The sequence below is a fragment of the Fulmarus glacialis genome, unplaced genomic scaffold (assembly GCF_000690835.1).
Source record: "Fulmarus glacialis isolate BGI_N327 unplaced genomic scaffold, ASM69083v1 scaffold26566, whole genome shotgun sequence".
In the NCBI taxonomy this organism is placed as follows: Eukaryota; Metazoa; Chordata; class Aves; order Procellariiformes; family Procellariidae; genus Fulmarus; species Fulmarus glacialis.
The window spans coordinates 45,759-62,659 of NW_009216627.1; the positions used below are offsets into that span (position 1 = coordinate 45,759).

Sequence of the window (16,901 nt, forward strand, 5' to 3'; positions counted from 1 at the left end):
TTGTTCTCCCTATCAACTGTGGCATCCAAGAGTGGATGATTGAAGGAACCCCTTCTATTACAATAAATAGCTTTATTCAGAAATTGTAAAAAAAAGTGACTCTGTAAGCAGCAATAGTTTAAATCCATTTCCAAACAAATCAGTTGCTTTAAAATCCTATTATTACAGGCAGTCATCAGAGCCATTATCTTCGTTAGTGCTTTTTCTAAAAGACTGAGCTTAGGGATAGAAAAAAATTGATTGGTAGTTTTTAACTGCCCGCTGCTTTTATATGGAGTGTGAAAGGAGAACATACCCAAGACGTGTTTTGGCTACTTCACTGTTGCTCTGGTAAAAAAGCAAGAGCAGTTCTGTAACATAGCGAATGTGATGCTAAAAGCAAGCCAACCATTCCTTTTGACAGATGGGATACCTCTTTATATTACAAGTAACAGCAAACAAGCTGGCTAATCAGATGGTTTGTACCACTTACTCTTTTCACATCTTGGTCACTTAAAGAGAAGCAGAAAGAAACCTAGAGCAGAAGAAGTATTGTGCTGTCACATTTAGTCTTCCCATTATCTTTGTCACATACGAACTGCCCTTAAGTATGTCTCCCATTTTCTTTTTAATGGTTTCTCTATCTATTGAGAATGTCTCACCTGAAAGACCAGGATATAGCGCAGTTTTATTCATTCTCAGATCTTTGTGCCCTTCCTGCAAGCGTTTTTCTACATGTTGTACTGGCAGTGAAATCAGAAAATTACTGTACTGTTTGCAGAGATGCATTCTAAGGTCCAATTCCTGTTCCCACTGAGTTCACTGCCAAAACTCCCATTGTCATCCCATAAGCAAGAAAAGATCCTAAATTAACGAAACTAATTTTGCTGATTTTGATCACCAAATTGTCATCGCTAGGACGGAACCTTATTCAGTGTACAGCCTAATTCCACTCTGTGGACCAGACAGTGGCACTGGCGTTCTGGCACAAAAAATACATAAAGTTTATTTATGTTCTTTCTTTCACTGCTGCTTTGGATGTACTCAGTAAACTTCATCTGCCTACGGCTCCTCCCCCACTTAATGAGGGAGAAAGCTTGGTCAGCCGAATCCTTCAGCTGGGGCCTCCTGGGACCAAATTCCTTGGGTAGGAGAGACTTGAAACAAATTGATGGATGCTGACCTTCCCATTCTTCTCCTCCTTCTGCAATATGATTTTTTTATGTCATTATGCCCATGATATTGTCCCTTCCTATCATTTGAAATTTTGTATACCTAACCCTTAGTGGACCATTTTTCAACCCTTGTGGTATGTGGTTTTGTTTTGATGGTATGTTTGTATCTTTTTCTTAAAGTACTGTGGCCTTCATTTTTGTTTTGGCATGAAATCTTCCTAGTTATGTGCTTGATGTCTGTAGCAAAGCAACCTGGATTGGGACCAAAAAAAGGAATCTACTGTAAATTTTAAGATGTTTTTTTATATCAAGGACTGATGAATCCGTAAGTTATATGTTGGATACCACCAGTATAATAGAACACATGACATTTACTATGTACATGGTAACCTGTGTGAGTCCTCTAATTAGAGAAGTGTATATACAAATATATTTGTATTTTCTCTTATTTCTAAAAGTACGTATGTATATGTATATATAAATATAGATATATTATATGTACACGTGTTGTATATGTGTGTGTGTATATATATATATATGGACGCATACACTGATTTATATATATTGCCGTCTGCTTGTAAGGCAACAAGGCAAATTCTTATCTCCTATACTGAAATAGAAACCCAGATGATCTCCTCAGACCTCCTTTATCTCTCCCAGAGTGTAAATCAGGAATAAATTCATTGGAATATATAGAATTAGAATGAAGTAAAATTGGCACAGGACAGAGTTGCCCACTGATTGCAATGAAATTACTCTGATTTGCACTAGTATAAGTGAGATCGGAATTTGTCCCAGTATTCATATATGTTACAGTAGATTCTCTTTGAAATGAAGTTGCACAGGTTAACCCAGACAGTAGTGACAACTAAAATGAGCATGAGTTTTTTATGAATTTGCAAAACAAGTACCAAATTTCTAGCTAAGCACTATTATCTTACCAAATATCATTCACACTGTGGAAAGAGGTGAATGCACTTTTTAATCTGTCCTGCAACGTTTACTGGGTCCCTGTAAAAATCTAGTATGTGTTAGTGACCTACTAGTTTAGGATTATGCCAAAGTATTCCAGCGAAATAGGTAGAATTCCAGGTCACTTTGTAGCAGACTGAATAGAGTTGCTGTTAATCCTGTTTCTTCCTCTCTCCCGTGTGCATTTAATGCGCTGTGTTGCTGTGCCAGGCCTGTGATTGTGGAGATTCCCCATTTTGCTGCGCTGCGTGGGAAAGAGAGGGAGCTGGTGATCCTGCGCAGTGAGAACGGGGACAGCTGGAAGGAGCATTTCTGTGAATACACTGAGGATGAACTGAATGAAATCTTGAATGGGATGGATGAAGGTATTGAGTGTGACTTTTTTTTTTTTATTCTGCTCCTGCATTACGTCTGTAACTGGGGGTAATAGCTTTTTACCATTTATTCTATTTAGCACCTCATGTTTGGTCCGCCCTAGAATTTCTGACACTACATTCTCCAGATACTTCATTTCAGTCACATTGGAGCATAATCATGTACAGGAGCCAGCAGAAGCACTGTGTACTTGTGCTTACTTCCCTTGCGTGGTCTGCTGAAGTAGTGGGACAAAACAAAATCTACCATCAGGAAATTGAGAATAGATGCTAGACTTATGTTTTCTACTGCTCTTTTTCGTAGTGTTAAACAAAAAGCTTCCGTAGCGAACATCTTTCCAAAACAAGGCAATTATCATACTAATCCTTTCCAAGCAGCTACGTGTGTGGGAGGAAATGTCAGTCATGGATACTCTTGCTTTCTGAGAGAACAAAATGGCCTTGGGCTGTCTAGGATCTGCGGAATTTGTTATTAATTTTGATGGCTTTTAAAAAAAAAAAGTAAATGAGCCAACTCACACACTTAAAGCTGAACTCATACTTTGATACTTTTTTGATTTGGAGTTTAGTTTCCTTGATGCTACTCTGGGCCAGAGTGTAAACATGTGAAGTAGAAAGGGGCTTGTTTCCCTTTGCTTGTTTGCCTGCTGATTTTGGGGATGTTGTCATCCCCAAAAGTGTCGCCTCCATAACCATTTATGATCACATGATTCGCTGTCTTAAGCTCCCTTCAGTTAGTTGTTCAGTCTGTCTGTTCCTTTCTTGATTTCTCTGTTTTAGCTGAACTTAAAATACTGGGATGTGTTTCCTTTTCCCCTTTGATTTCTAGACAAAATACTTTTGTAAGTTGTAGTTAAGCTGTGAAAAGCTTGAATGCATTTTGAAGTTCGCTGTATTGTTTCTACGAAATTCTTGTCTTCTGACCATCTTCTCTTCTGGCCTCAGTACTTGACACTCCAGAGGAGCTTGAGAAGAAACGTATCTGCCGCATCATCACCCGAGATTTCCCTCAGTACTTTGCAGTGGTATCCCGGATCAAACAGGACAGCAACCTTATCGGACCTGAGGGAGGTGTGCTGAGCAGCACTGTTGTACCACAAGTGCAGGCAGTCTTCCCAGAAGGGGCTCTAACCAAACGAATTCGCGTTGGCCTCCAGGTACAGTGAAACAATTACAAGGCTTATCTTTTTTTTTTTTTAGTGTAAAATCACCTTCTTTGAATGGAGAACCAGCATATTCAGCTGTTCTCCATCACATTGTATGTTGTTCTCTAGAATGCTTCTAGTGAAATAATTAAAAAAAAAAAATCCGTGCAAGAGTCAAAGCAAGTGGTAAAGCTTTGGGTATTCCAGTTAATTCAGATTCCTGTCTGTTAACTGTCTATATGATCTTGGGGAAAGCACCTAATTTTGGTGGTGACGATGATGATGATATTAGCGTAGGTTATAGAACAATTTCTTAAATACTTCTTACGAAAGGCATCAGAGAAGTACAAGGTGCTGGAATAACTAGGTCAAATGTACGGATTCTCAGCATGAAGTAAACCAGCCTAACAGTTCACTACTGGAAGAGGGGGAACTCCTTCCCCTACCTCCATCCCCTCCTCCTGCTGCATGCATCCACAACTTACCTTGGCCAGGAGACTGTGCTTGTTGAAATCCCCTGTGAATAGCTGAATAGCTTACTAAAATAGGTCAGAGCTTGTCCTAAGAAAAAAGAAAGGGTGACAAGGGAATCATTTGCTACTGGTTAAGTGAATTAAATTAATGCTGTAAAGGGTCTGACAAGCACCAAGGAAGGGGATAGGAAGAGAAGGAAGGCCTGGGAAAGTTGAGAAAGGGAGGTCTCCCCTTCTCACTGGCAATTAGTTCTTCTGTCTGCAGATTTTCATGGGAAATCGTGCCATTTAGTGTAAAAACTTAAGGATTTTGTGGCAATATACAGACCCAGTTCTTTACATACTCATTAAACTGTCTTTAGGTAACTATTCTGTTATTGTCTTTTGCTTTGGAAAGGCTCAACCTATGCATACTGAACTTATAAAGAAGATTTTAGGCAACAAGGCTACCTTCAGTCCCATAGTCACCCTGGAGCCCAGGAGAAGGAAGTTCCATAAACCCATCACGATGACGATTCCCGTCCCCAAGGCCTCCACTGATGGGATCATGAATGGTTATGGAGGCGACACACCCACTTTAAGGTTACTATGCAGCATAACAGGTAGGATGCAAATACTAGAGCTTTTTATGTGCATCTTGAAATTGTCAGTTATCGTGGGCTGAATATGTTAAACTGATTATACACATGGAAAGCTTGGTGAAAACCTCACTGGGATGAAAGGCTGTGAAAATAAACTACTTTCCAAACAATTACTTTATAGCAGAGATAACATTTGGTGTTTGGACTAACAAGAGATGTGTGATACAATCATAGACTTCAGGTTTGGTTTTTTTGCATTTTCCTTACAGTTTGTTTCTTGAGAACCAACATACCTCTGCCTAGCAGAGTAAGTGTAGTACAGGCATAATTTGCAGTATGCTTCAGAGGAAAATATTGGAGTTAAACACTTTATACTTGCTATAACTCCAAAGTGATTAGCGTCTCATTCAGTCTCAGTTAAGAGGCAGAAATGAGCTGCATGTATTTATTCTGTTTAGAAGTTAGCATCTTTCATAATTTTCAAACTGATTTCAGATACCAACCCAATGTAAGATGCATTACACACTGGGATGTGCCAATGAGTCATTCCGGAGAACAGGTGCTTTTACAATTTCTTGACACAAAGGTGTTAGGTAGCTGCTGAAATACCAGAAACAACATCTGGTCAACAAAGAAGTATTTGCATTTCCAAGAGAGTGAGACTATGTTTATTTAAATAGAGAAGAATGGTCTCCTCTTTATAGAGGAATTTGAGTAAGTTTCTTGGAGGAACAGTAAATCTGCAAGGATCTTCTGGAAAACTTCAAAAGGGAAATTGGTTCCAAGAATCCTTCACCAAAAGGAGAAAGGAGGTGTTTCCTGAAAACTAGTATTCCTTTACAGATACAGCTTGGTTTAAGGTTTGCATGAAGACCGTGCTACATGGTCAAATGGATATCTAACTAAAGTCAGCTGTATATGAGAGGAGGGACAGACACACGTTCTGCCTTAGCCCTGGTTATGCATAGTTTTTCCTTCAGTTCTTCATATGTGTGTTACAAATATTTGTAGCTGCAGTTAGAAATAAACACTTCTATTTCTGTTTTCTATAAGCTCAGTGTAATTTTAAGGTAACTGGAAACCAACTGGACATTCTTCACCAAAAGGTGAGGCAGGGACATACATAGAAGAACTTGAAAACACAGCTGCAGGGTGACAGACCGTGCCCACATTTTCAGCTGCATGGGCCAAATAGGAAGCTGGCAATGTCTGTGACAAAGAGGGCTGAAACACTTAATAGACTGATAGGAATCCAGAAGGCTGTCTATTGTACAGCATGATATGGAGGTGCATATTTCAACGGCAAGATCTTCCAGGGAGCTTGTCAGACACAGATTGTTTCATAGGTTTTCATAGCAATGTGCAAAAGAAATTTCTTAGTTATACACATACTGGACCCGAGTCTTTGAACTATTTGAAAAAGAAGTAGATTATAGAAATCATAAATTGTAGTTGTCACTATCAGTAACATTGTTACTGTTTCCCAAGCGTAACAATGTAGGTTTAACTGCACTATATCTGGGCCAATATTGCCCCGCCTATGTGAATAGTCTAGAACGAACAAAAGTAATTTCTAATAAATTACATCTCTCCCCCCAAAATTCTAGCCTCTTTTAACATTTCTGGAGCTGTGCTACAGGACTCGTCATTTGAAAATAATTTGGGCACTTTGTTTTCTAAGGGGAAACCCATACAATCGTACTAGAATTAGTGGAATAACGTGGACCTAAGGAGAAGGCATGTCTGGGATTATTACTGGTTTCATAGCGATTAAAAACTCAGAAGAATGTCAGATATTTCTTAGAACCAAGAAACTTCCAGACTTTGTTGGTTTTAATTTTTTTAAAAATCTCTATCATTTCAGGAGGAACCACCCCTGCCCAATGGGAGGACATCACTGGAACAACACCACTGACATTTGTTAATGAATGTGTTTCCTTCACAACAAATGTGTCTGCCAGGTACCTACGCAACAGAACATGAGTTTTACAGTGTTACTTTCAAGCGCATGGTTTTTTTCAACAAATAAACTATTTTAGTTTATATAGTAGAAGTAACATAAATATTTTGTCTATGATGTGAACCAATTGGCAAGGTATTTTGGAAGCCCTGAGCTTCCTGGCCCAGACAGATGATGTATGAGAGCTCTAAGCACTACAGTCCTTATCAGCTGCGGAAAGAAATTGATGTTCTTGTCATTTTTATCTCGGCCTTTAGTCCTTTGCAGTCAGCACCTGCTATGATCCCAGAAATGAATTAATGATGTACTCATTTTTCTGAAAAAATAATCTGAGGGACAATTTTCAGGTAGTTAGAAAACATCTGGTTTCATTTTGAATACCCCTTCTCTCCCAGATGCAGAAATAAGCAAATTTCTGTGGAAACAGAGATCCCTTATTTGGGTAGCTCATTATACATCTTATAAAAGATGTTACTTCCAGAATATCCAACAAACGAGAAATGAAGCAGAAAGGCCTGTAGGTGTACCAAACTGTGATCTAGAAGACTCTCTTCCAACCATCTGTTCTTGTGATGAGATTCAACTACTGTCTTTCTGAAAACAGAATTTCATATTAAAAAATACAAAATATATACATATGTATGTATTTTATGTATGTATTTTGTATTCTGTCCATGATTTATATCACAGAAATGCTCAAAAATCTCCTTCTCTGTAACAGGAGATGCAGTCCATGGCCTGGAAAGTATTAAATTTAGGGTGTGTACTCTAGCAAACAGTTAAAAAAATCTTGGATAACTTGCCCGTGAAAATCAATTAATTTCCTTCAGTGCAAACATTCAGTGTCCGGAGCAGTTGTTACTATTAGATTAGGTTTGCTATTTAAGAAGTAATTTATTCAATGTTAAATGAGTTCAGCTCTTGCAGTCCAATCTACAGTGTAACTTTAACATTAGATGAAATAAAGTATTATTTTTCTATACTTTCTCAGTTCAGAAATGGCTTTCTTACCATTAAGTTGGATGCTTTGCTTATGTACCTTTCTCTTTAGTTCAACTAAACATTTTTCTTTAGCAGCAGTGACCACAAGAGGGAGATCTTAAAGTGTGTTTTAGCTCTCAGCTGCTACCTCCAGGGTTCTGTTTAAAGGGATAAATTAAAGATTAATCTAAGAACCAGATGTGGAGACTAGATGCAAAGTTTGAGAGGTCAAAGTTCCTAAAATTGTGAAGTCCCCAGCAGGGCTACACATGAAATACAGCCAGAATGAGGGTGACAGTTTATGGAACTACAATCCGTATTAGTAGTGGATGTTTCCTAATCCTGATGATGACATTAAAATTGATTACTATTGCTAATGTTCTGTGATATAGGTGGCGTCCCATGTAGAGATTTTAATGGGTTCTACCTCTTCTTTTTAATCTAAATGAATGTTCAACAGACTACTTTAACCCAAACATGATTTTAAATGCTATTAAAGTTAGAAAATGGGATTTTTCATGCATTTAGAGTCAGAGAATTAATTACCTTCTCTGCTGAAGGACAAGATAACTTGAATTTTTTCACTTGTGCCCTGGTCTAAAAGTGCATCTACCCTTGTGCCCTGCTGAGAATCAGCTGATTGCTGGCTGTTTGCTATTCACAGTAACTTATTTATGTCTAGTTAAATCATTAATGATGGAGAACAGTTTTCCCATTCATAAGACTAATTCTTATGAATGAAAATGAGCTTGGGAAAGAGATGCATTTGTCTAAAATACATGTGAATTAAACTGCAGACTTTGAGGCATAGCTGTTTTCCATTTCCTGAGCTGCAGCTTTTTTAAAAATTTAGTATCTGTTTGGGCTTTTTAGCCCCTGGTGTATGACAGCAAATCATTTGAGCATATGGTGATTTCTCAGAGGATATAGCCTCTCCAGTTTGAGTCCGGCATAACATAATTCTCCCACACGCGAAAAGGAAAGTATCAGTATGCGGAGCCTTTATGTACCACACATGCTTTCTCCCTTTCAAATGTCATCAGTCTGTTTTTTAGCTAGTGTGTTTGTTAAATGTTCTGAAGATAAGCACAGCATGAAATTCGCTATTATTCAACTGCAGATGAGTAAGACCAGAGAAATCACACTTGAAAGGTATGCTTTGTGGGTTATAATACCATGTAATCTACAGTAAGTAATAAACCCCCTGTAGATTATGTCAGCTTTTGAGGTGTCTTTGACCTCTCATGGCTTCTGTCTCCATCCTACGGGTGTCAAACTCAAGCATGCTTTCCCACCCACACAGTGAATTTTATTTAAAAGAAATGTCATCAGCTCCACAGAGAAACTAAATGCAGTGATATCTGAGAAAGAAGGCAATACGTGTTACTCCTTGTAAAATGCTTGGTGCGTTTCAGCTGTTACATTTTGAGAGTAGAAGTAAAATTGTTTAAAGTGAAAGTTGTAACTTTGCAAAATAACAATTCTTGACAAAGGTGTAAGGAAATTCTGTAAATTTTTATTACTGGGCAATGTTGTCCTGGCCTGAATGGTCCAAAGAAAGGGTAAAGAACCTGTAGTTTTCAGTAAAGAGGGGGGTCATTTTTGTCACAAGAGGACCTGTTCTGGAAGCTGAAGTTCTAGATCTGAGTTGCAATATCCATGGTATGTCTTAAGTAACTGTGTATGTTTGATAAGTTTTGAGGTGGTTTGTTCCAATTCACATGCACTAGCAATACTTCGTAAGAGACAGACGTTAATTTGTAATAATTGTGTTAGTGAAATCAGACAACTTATGACCTTACCCTGTAATTTAAAGTATTTCTCTCTCATGGTGGTACCTGAATGAGATAGCAGTGGCAGCTTGTGGCTTCACACTGTGCGGAGGAAGTAATTTATTCCAGTAGTATTTGCCTGTTGCTTTGAACATGTTTATGTTTGATTTGTGGTACCTGTGTCACAGACGGGGAACCACTGGTGTGGAAGATTCAGCGTATACATTAGAAAGATGCTGTCAGTAAAACGGCATGTTAGAAATCAGGATGAAAAGTGAGTCAGTGGTGATCACAGCCTCTGTGAGGCAAGGGTAGCAGGAATCAGATGTGGACACATCTGCTTTCAGGGTCGTCAAAATATAATATGGCTCAGATATAGAAATGTATATATCACTGGCCTTCAATATACATAACAAATACTTACCACAAAATCAAAGTTAAATTCACATAAGAATAATTTCTGATTTTGCATGCAGTGTTACACAGTGGACAAAATCATTTACATTCACATTTCATTTACATTAAGCTAGATGATAGAAGAAAAACAAGTGTTTTGGGCAAGGCAGCTTTATATTTCACCTGTTAGAGATGGAGGTCCAGGAACAGATCGAGGGATTAGCAACACATGCCAAAAGCCATTTCAGTCTCCTGTTCCTCATCAATAAAATTCAGGAAACCTTCACAGCATCCCTGTCCCATCAGAAGTTCGTACACAGTTCACTAACACCCAAGTGTGGTATACTGCTGTGTCCAGCACTTAACAAACAGGAAGTTGTAGGATGCCTAGGAAGATTTCAGGGGGCTAAAGAGAAAAGGATGAAATTGCCCGCTCTGTAGTTTAACAATTTAGTGATAACCTGGAAGAGAAATGACAGGCTTGGCGTATGACTAGATACAAGCAATTTTAGTAAGATTTTTATGGGACATTACTCTCTTCTGCATCATCAGATGTTTAGCAACAACCAGCTGTCAAAAAGAACCTGTATTTCTCTAGATGAAAGGCACACATTGCAGAGTCACAGTTAGGGGAAAATATGAACTGTACACTTCCAGTACACCCTTCTCTACTTACATTCTGTGTAGAAATCACATAATGACATGTGATAAACAAGACTAAATTCAGAGACCTTTTGGGCAGCTCTAGAAGAAAGGTGATAAGATCAATCACTATTTTAGGCATCATCAGAAACTGTTGAAAGTGATGGAAAACAGAGACCGCTGAGCTTATTCTAGAAGAGGTTTATTTCTTGGTAAAAGACAGGAGACGTTTGATCACATATTCTCACTCTGAGGAATCGATTCAGATGAAAACAAAGTTTAGGCCATAGCCAACTTTTGAATAGAAGAAAAAACATTTATTGGATCCTGTGATGAATTTCCAGAATTTCTTGATTTTGGTAAGCCAGGAATAGTTGTTTAAATATTATAAACATACTTATAAATGTAATATATATTTTTTCATAAACACAAAAATATGAAAAGGTTCATATATTTAAATCTCCAGAGAAGGTGTATGAGACTGTCTGCCACAGGACAGGTGAACTTCTTAAAGCCTTTAAAAGCCAGTCATGTACCTGGAAGCAAATAAGCTTCCAGCTGAGTGAGATCTTATCAGAAAGGCAAACAGTGGCCTGGAATTTGTGCAGCAGGAGACTCTGAAGGGTTTGCATCTGGTATTTAGGAGAGTAAGTTCTGGTCCAAGTGCTTTCCCTGTTGATTTTGCTTCATGCTCCTAAATGCATAGGGAGTACCATGAGCATTCTTAGGCTATTGTTCCCATATGGTAACTATTTTTTTTACTTTATTTTGACTTGTCATATACAATTGGTGTGGTTACCAACTGATGTTGCCAAGATGAGAAGACATACCTTTTTCTTGCTTAAATCTTTCTCTGCTGCTTACACAACTCTTCCTTTTCTTTTACAGATTTTGGTTGATAGACTGTCGACAGACACAAGAATCTGTTACTTTTGCTTCCCAAGTGTACAGAGAGATTATCTGTGTCCCCTACATGGCCAAATTTGTGGTGTTTGCCAAATCACACGATCCCATTGAAGCACGGTTAAGATGTTTTTGCATGACAGATGACAAGGTGGATAAAACTCTAGAACAACAAGAAAATTTTGCTGAAGTTGCCAGAAGCAGGGATGTAGAGGTACCGTACAAGAATCATAAACAGTTTTCTCCATTTTCAAATGTCTGGTTTTAAGCTAGTATTTTCTGCCTTCTATCTACCACAAATACTGAAAAGTAATAGTGCCAACAAATGTTGTCATGATGCAGTATCATGCATCACGATAAGATGAAAACGTCAACTTTTGTCAGCATTTCTTTAATTCAGATTCAGAACTAGAGCAGCGACTGCCAACTAAGTATTATGAAATCTATTTGAGATGGCTACTTATGCAAGTAGGAGACATTGCCCATGGCTTTTATTGAACAAAATGCAACAGTTTGTAAGAATTTTGCATAGCTTGGCTGGGGTTTCAGGTGCACAAGAAGACTAAAGCCTTAAGTCACTGAACAGCGAGCTGAGAGGTTGCAGATAGGTTTTGTAAATGAACTTTTTCCTCAGTTAGCATAAAATGAAGTTCTATGGATGCAAGCTAGCCCTAAGTTCAATTCACGTACCTCATAGTCATTTCTGTGGTGGTCCACAGTGGTTACTTAGTTTTAATTAGCTCTGTAGCAAACTGCCAGGAGACACCTTGAATTTTTTAGTTACCAACTTCGTCTTAGAGGAATGTCTGAGTAAAGATGAGTTTTGAGGGTGGTGTTCTTTGCTGAACTGTTATGTTCCTGAGCCCGATACTAAGTGGGTGTTGCGAGAAAAGGGGAGATAGTCAAAGCCAAAAAAAGCAGGTAAATCTCAACTTCCAGTAACTCCATAAATGAATACCATTAACCAAAAAGGCAGTCAACAGTAGTCATGTTTTGTCAGCATTTTTGCATATCAAGAAGTTAAACTAGAGGTTTGATTAATATTCTGCTTTACAAAAAAAAAAAAAAAAATTAAATCTCTTGCTGAACAGACAAAAGCTTTCCCATGTGGAATCCAGCAAACTGTCTGCTAAGTGCAGTTTTTCTAGCTTCCTCTGTCAGCTTCCTCAGAAGGGATGACAAATTGAAAGTGCTTTAACTACCTGCATGGCATATTCTTTTGCTTAGTATGGTCTCTTTTCCATGAGAATCCCACCTTTAAAAAATTTATCCTCACTGTTCCTGAAGCCCTGACAGGCATTTCTTCTGCAGAGCAGCTAGATAAAATATGGGCTTATAAAACTAAATGACAAGGCTGAATTTCTAGAAAGTAAGGATGAGACATTAATGTATTGGCAGTTTGAAGGGAACATCTCCAAAACCGGGAAGCTGAGATATAAATGTGTGGAGGGGCCATAACAATAGCAATCCAAAGACGTAGGCAGTATCATTATATAGGCATTTCAGAGAGGCTTCACCTGAGGCCCGACTTTCAAAAGCTCTAGGCCTTTACAAATCCAGCTGAAATAAATACAGTCTACTGATATACACTGTCTTTGCCTGCTGCAACAGACAGTTGCAAGTAGATTAAACACATAGGTAATCTAATTTAGAAAGTTTTTGCGTTGGTAAAAAGGTCCTCTGCAACTTCATGATATTCCCAGACTGGCTTATTATCCTACCAGTCAAAACAAGGACTTTTGATTTGATTGCTGAAGAAAATATTTCTTTGGCTGTTATGGTGAGGCCAGGTTAGCAAAGTGTGCTAAAATTAGAGCCAGTAAAAAATCCAAATTAAAATATAGATTGAGAATTTGCCCAGATTCATGACACTGAATACTCATTTTGTCGTTTATAGTGTCACGCTATTGTTACTGAATTAACAATTTATTCCATTTGGAATTGAATAATCTGAAATGTTTCCACAGATTTTAGGTAACTGTGCATAACAAATCTTGTAAATGCTGACAAGTCCTAGCAATTTAAGCAGTTGATCGAAACTGCTGTAGAATTGTGCTTAGGAAGAAATCCTAACCACCTCACTGTGATTAATTGCTGCTTTGCTGCTTTTTCATTTCCAATAGGTATTAGAAGGAAAACCCATCTATGTTGACTGCTTTGGCAATTTGGTGCCACTAACAAAGAGTGGGCAACATCATATATTCAGTTTTTTTGCCTTCAAAGAAAATAGACTTCCTCTGTTTGTTAAGGTAATGTTCTGGTATAAGCTATAGATTGTATTTTTATTTTTTGTCTACTTCTGAGTTTACAGTAAACTTAGCAGACTGAAGAACAGTTCCAAATTATTTTATGATAATGGATTAGATGTTGACTTGGGTAGTCAAAACCACCAGAAGCGGCTACCTAAAATTTAGTAAAATTTTTCTCTAAATATAATTATCTGTGCCTGTGTTCTGCTATATATGCGTGTGTGCACAGCATTCTTTCAGACACCAGAATGGTACTTCTGGGAATCCTGTTCTCTACCTAATAATCTAAAGAGCTGATCAAGTTTGATCTTGTTTGTTTTTCTGTATCATGGTTCAATATATTGCAGGAAAAAATGCAGAAGCTACAAAAAAGTGTCCGAAAACATTGTAGAATTGGCAGAAATCTATTAAAATATGATCGTTGTACCCTACATTTGTAAATATGCATATGGCTGCAAATACAGATATAAGTGTTCTTCAAACAATCGTCCTCCCTTCAGTAGCAATGCAAAACTTCCTTGGGGGTACACTAAGAAAAGCATGGCTCCTTTTTGGATACTTCAAGTTACAGGTTTACCATATTTTTGATAACAAGGGAAAAAGGAAGTAATAAATTTTGATAAATTCCCGACTGTAATCTAATTTTATCCCTGTAGTGTATATTACTGTACTATTCTATTTTAAAAACTTTATGTGAGTAGGAAAGTTTGTAAAACAAAAGCCAAAACAAAAAAACTCAGTGCATCCAAAATTAACTAATGCTTTAGCCCTAGCTATAGAGCCAGTGACATAAACACCATGGTCCACAGGGCTCATCTGCGTCGTTCATGAGATCTGCAGGGAGCAGTAAGTCATGTAAAAAAGTGCTCTCACTGTGGTCTGTGCTAGCAGCAGAGAGGACTGCTGTCACCGAGCCACCATCACCTTGTCTTCTGGAGAGAGAGATTCAGAGGGCACTGCAAACCTCTTCCCACAAACTTCTCCTTCTACTGGGACATCCCAACTACAATGGAGTACACTGTTACCATTACAGAAAACATTTTGAGAGAAATGCTTCATGAATAGAAACTTCCAAAAAGTGGAGAAAATCAACCCGCTCCCTCATTGTATTAAATTTGCTGTATGCTGCTAGAAAACTTTTAAACTCTCTCCCTCCTTTCCAGCAAGATTTTGTAAGCTTGTTTTAATTTAGAACTTTATTTATGCCACCACCTACCTTTGGCTTTGCATATTTTTCTCCATGATGGATTTTCCAAAATATGTTCAAAAACGTTTGTGTCTTTGCATCTAGTATTTTCAGTGTGATAAAGTTAATACACATGCATCTAATTGTATCATTGTATCAGTTCAGAAAACTAAGAATGAGGTAATGCTTTCAGTTGTATTTCTTCTGTGATATCGTACGCAATCCTCCTGACATTATGTACAAAAGCTAAAACTACATCACCAGTATCTTAAGTTCTAAGTCCTTACACTTTTTTGTACTAACAACTGTGAAAGAGATTTTTCTAAGATTCACTGCAAAAACTTAAAGTATGGCATGATGTAATATCTTTTTTAGATAATAATGGTCATACCTATAAATATATTCCAGCAAATTTCTTCATGCTAAGACTAGGATTTTTCAATACATTTGAGAAAACATTTTGCAAGAGAGGACATTTTAAGTGTAATCTTTCACTGTTTTCAGCCACTCAGCCAAAAGACTAGCCAAATGAACAAACACAATATTTAATACTAAAATTTTAAGCAAAGAGTTATTGCTAAGATCAGCATAAATACGTATTCTTGCCATATGGGAGAAAATTACGTAGTTCCTTTTGTCACCTAATGCAAAATGGGTCTCTGTTATGACCGTAAAGTTTGGGGACCATTTCAGTGAAAAATGGGTATTGTAAGTTACCACAGAAGCCCAATCATACTGGAATGTCTCTGTGCTTTTAAGACTCTGATTACAGTGTTAGGACTGCCTTCTGTAAATAAGTTTCTTATGTGTAAGCATGTACGTGCTTGCGTCTTCTCTTGCTCTGACACACAAATACATCCGTATGTACATTTACAAACAAGCAGGAAGAAAAAAGAGAAAACATTATTTTTGCCTACGTGGACTTCTTCCTCCCACATCTAGCCTCTTTCTGCTAAATAGCTTTGAGTGGCATAAGTAGATCATACCGCAAAATAACAGATTAAATGTCTGTATGTTTGCTCTATCAGGTGCGAGATACCACTCAAGAACCCTGTGGGCGATTATCATTCATGAAGGAGCCAAAATCTACAAGAGGCCTCGTTCATCAAGCCATATGTAATTTAAACATCACTTTACCTGTTTACACAAAGGTACTGTGAAATTATACTGATCTACTGTCATCAGCATTATAATATAAACAAGAAATGAGTAGGAGGGCAAAATATTGTTAAAGCTTTGTAGACAGGTATTTTAAAGAAGAGTAAATACCATCCAAGGGCTTTCAATTTCTTGGGTGAAAGTGTTCAAACCAGTGAACCAGTGTTCAAACTTGGGTGAACCAGTGTTCAAAGATGTTATCGAATATTTTCTGAGGACTCTAAAGAGATGATAGAAGTGAGATGAAAATCCAATTTGCACTACATAGCTCCCATGGTTTCATTTGGTGTTGCACAAGACCTACACTACTCTTATTTCATACAGAAATTTTACCCAAATTCTGTTCAGGGGTGAGACAGATCTGGGACTCAATCAGTACCTCCAGGTTCATTTTTTGTTTTACCAAAGACTTCCCGCACTGTCTTAATCATGTCTTGTGACACCTCTCTGGAGATGAAGTTACCATTCATACCTGTTTCACAAAGTGTAAGGATAATGTCTGTAGATCACAGGATGTTCTTAAGGTACGAGTCATAGAATCATAGAATGGTTTGGTTTGGAAGGGACCTTAAAGATCATCTAGTTCTAATGCCCCTGCCATGGGCAGGGACACCTTCCACTAGACCAGGTTGCTCAAAGCCCCATCCAACCTGGCCTTAAACACTTCAAGGGATGGGGCATCCACAGCTTCTCTGGGCAACCTGTCCCAGTGCCTCACCACCCTCATAGTGAAGAATTTCTTCCTCATATCTAATCTCTATCTACCCTCTTTCAGCTTAAAACCATTACCCCTCGTCCTATCATTACTTGCCCCTCTCCAGCTTTCTTGCGGGCCCCCTTCAGGTACTGGAAGGCTGCTATAAGGTCTCCCTGGAGCCTTCTCTTCTCCAGGCTGAACAGCCCCAACTCTCTCAGCCTGTCTTCATAGGAGAGATGCTCCAGCCCTCTGATCATC

General features: G+C 38.1%; 1 protein-coding gene across 1 annotated transcript in view; it reads left to right on the forward strand.

Moving 5' to 3' along the window:
* LOC104077957 (ankyrin-2-like) overlaps nucleotides 1-15,939 on the forward strand; it is a gene marked incomplete at both ends in the record, with an annotated part of 60,479 nt that extends 44,540 nt beyond the window's left edge. Inside the window, 8 exons of the mRNA XM_009579383.1 lie at nucleotides 1,028-1,126; nucleotides 2,337-2,491; nucleotides 3,446-3,657; nucleotides 4,516-4,720; nucleotides 6,564-6,660; nucleotides 11,339-11,567; nucleotides 13,477-13,602; nucleotides 15,817-15,939. Coding sequence (XP_009577678.1) covers nucleotides 1,028-1,126; nucleotides 2,337-2,491; nucleotides 3,446-3,657; nucleotides 4,516-4,720; nucleotides 6,564-6,660; nucleotides 11,339-11,567; nucleotides 13,477-13,602; nucleotides 15,817-15,939 — 1,246 coding nt within the window. The remainder of the gene's footprint in view (nucleotides 1-1,027; nucleotides 1,127-2,336; nucleotides 2,492-3,445; nucleotides 3,658-4,515; nucleotides 4,721-6,563; nucleotides 6,661-11,338; nucleotides 11,568-13,476; nucleotides 13,603-15,816) is intronic.
* Between the last annotated feature and the right edge of the window lie 962 nt (nucleotides 15,940-16,901).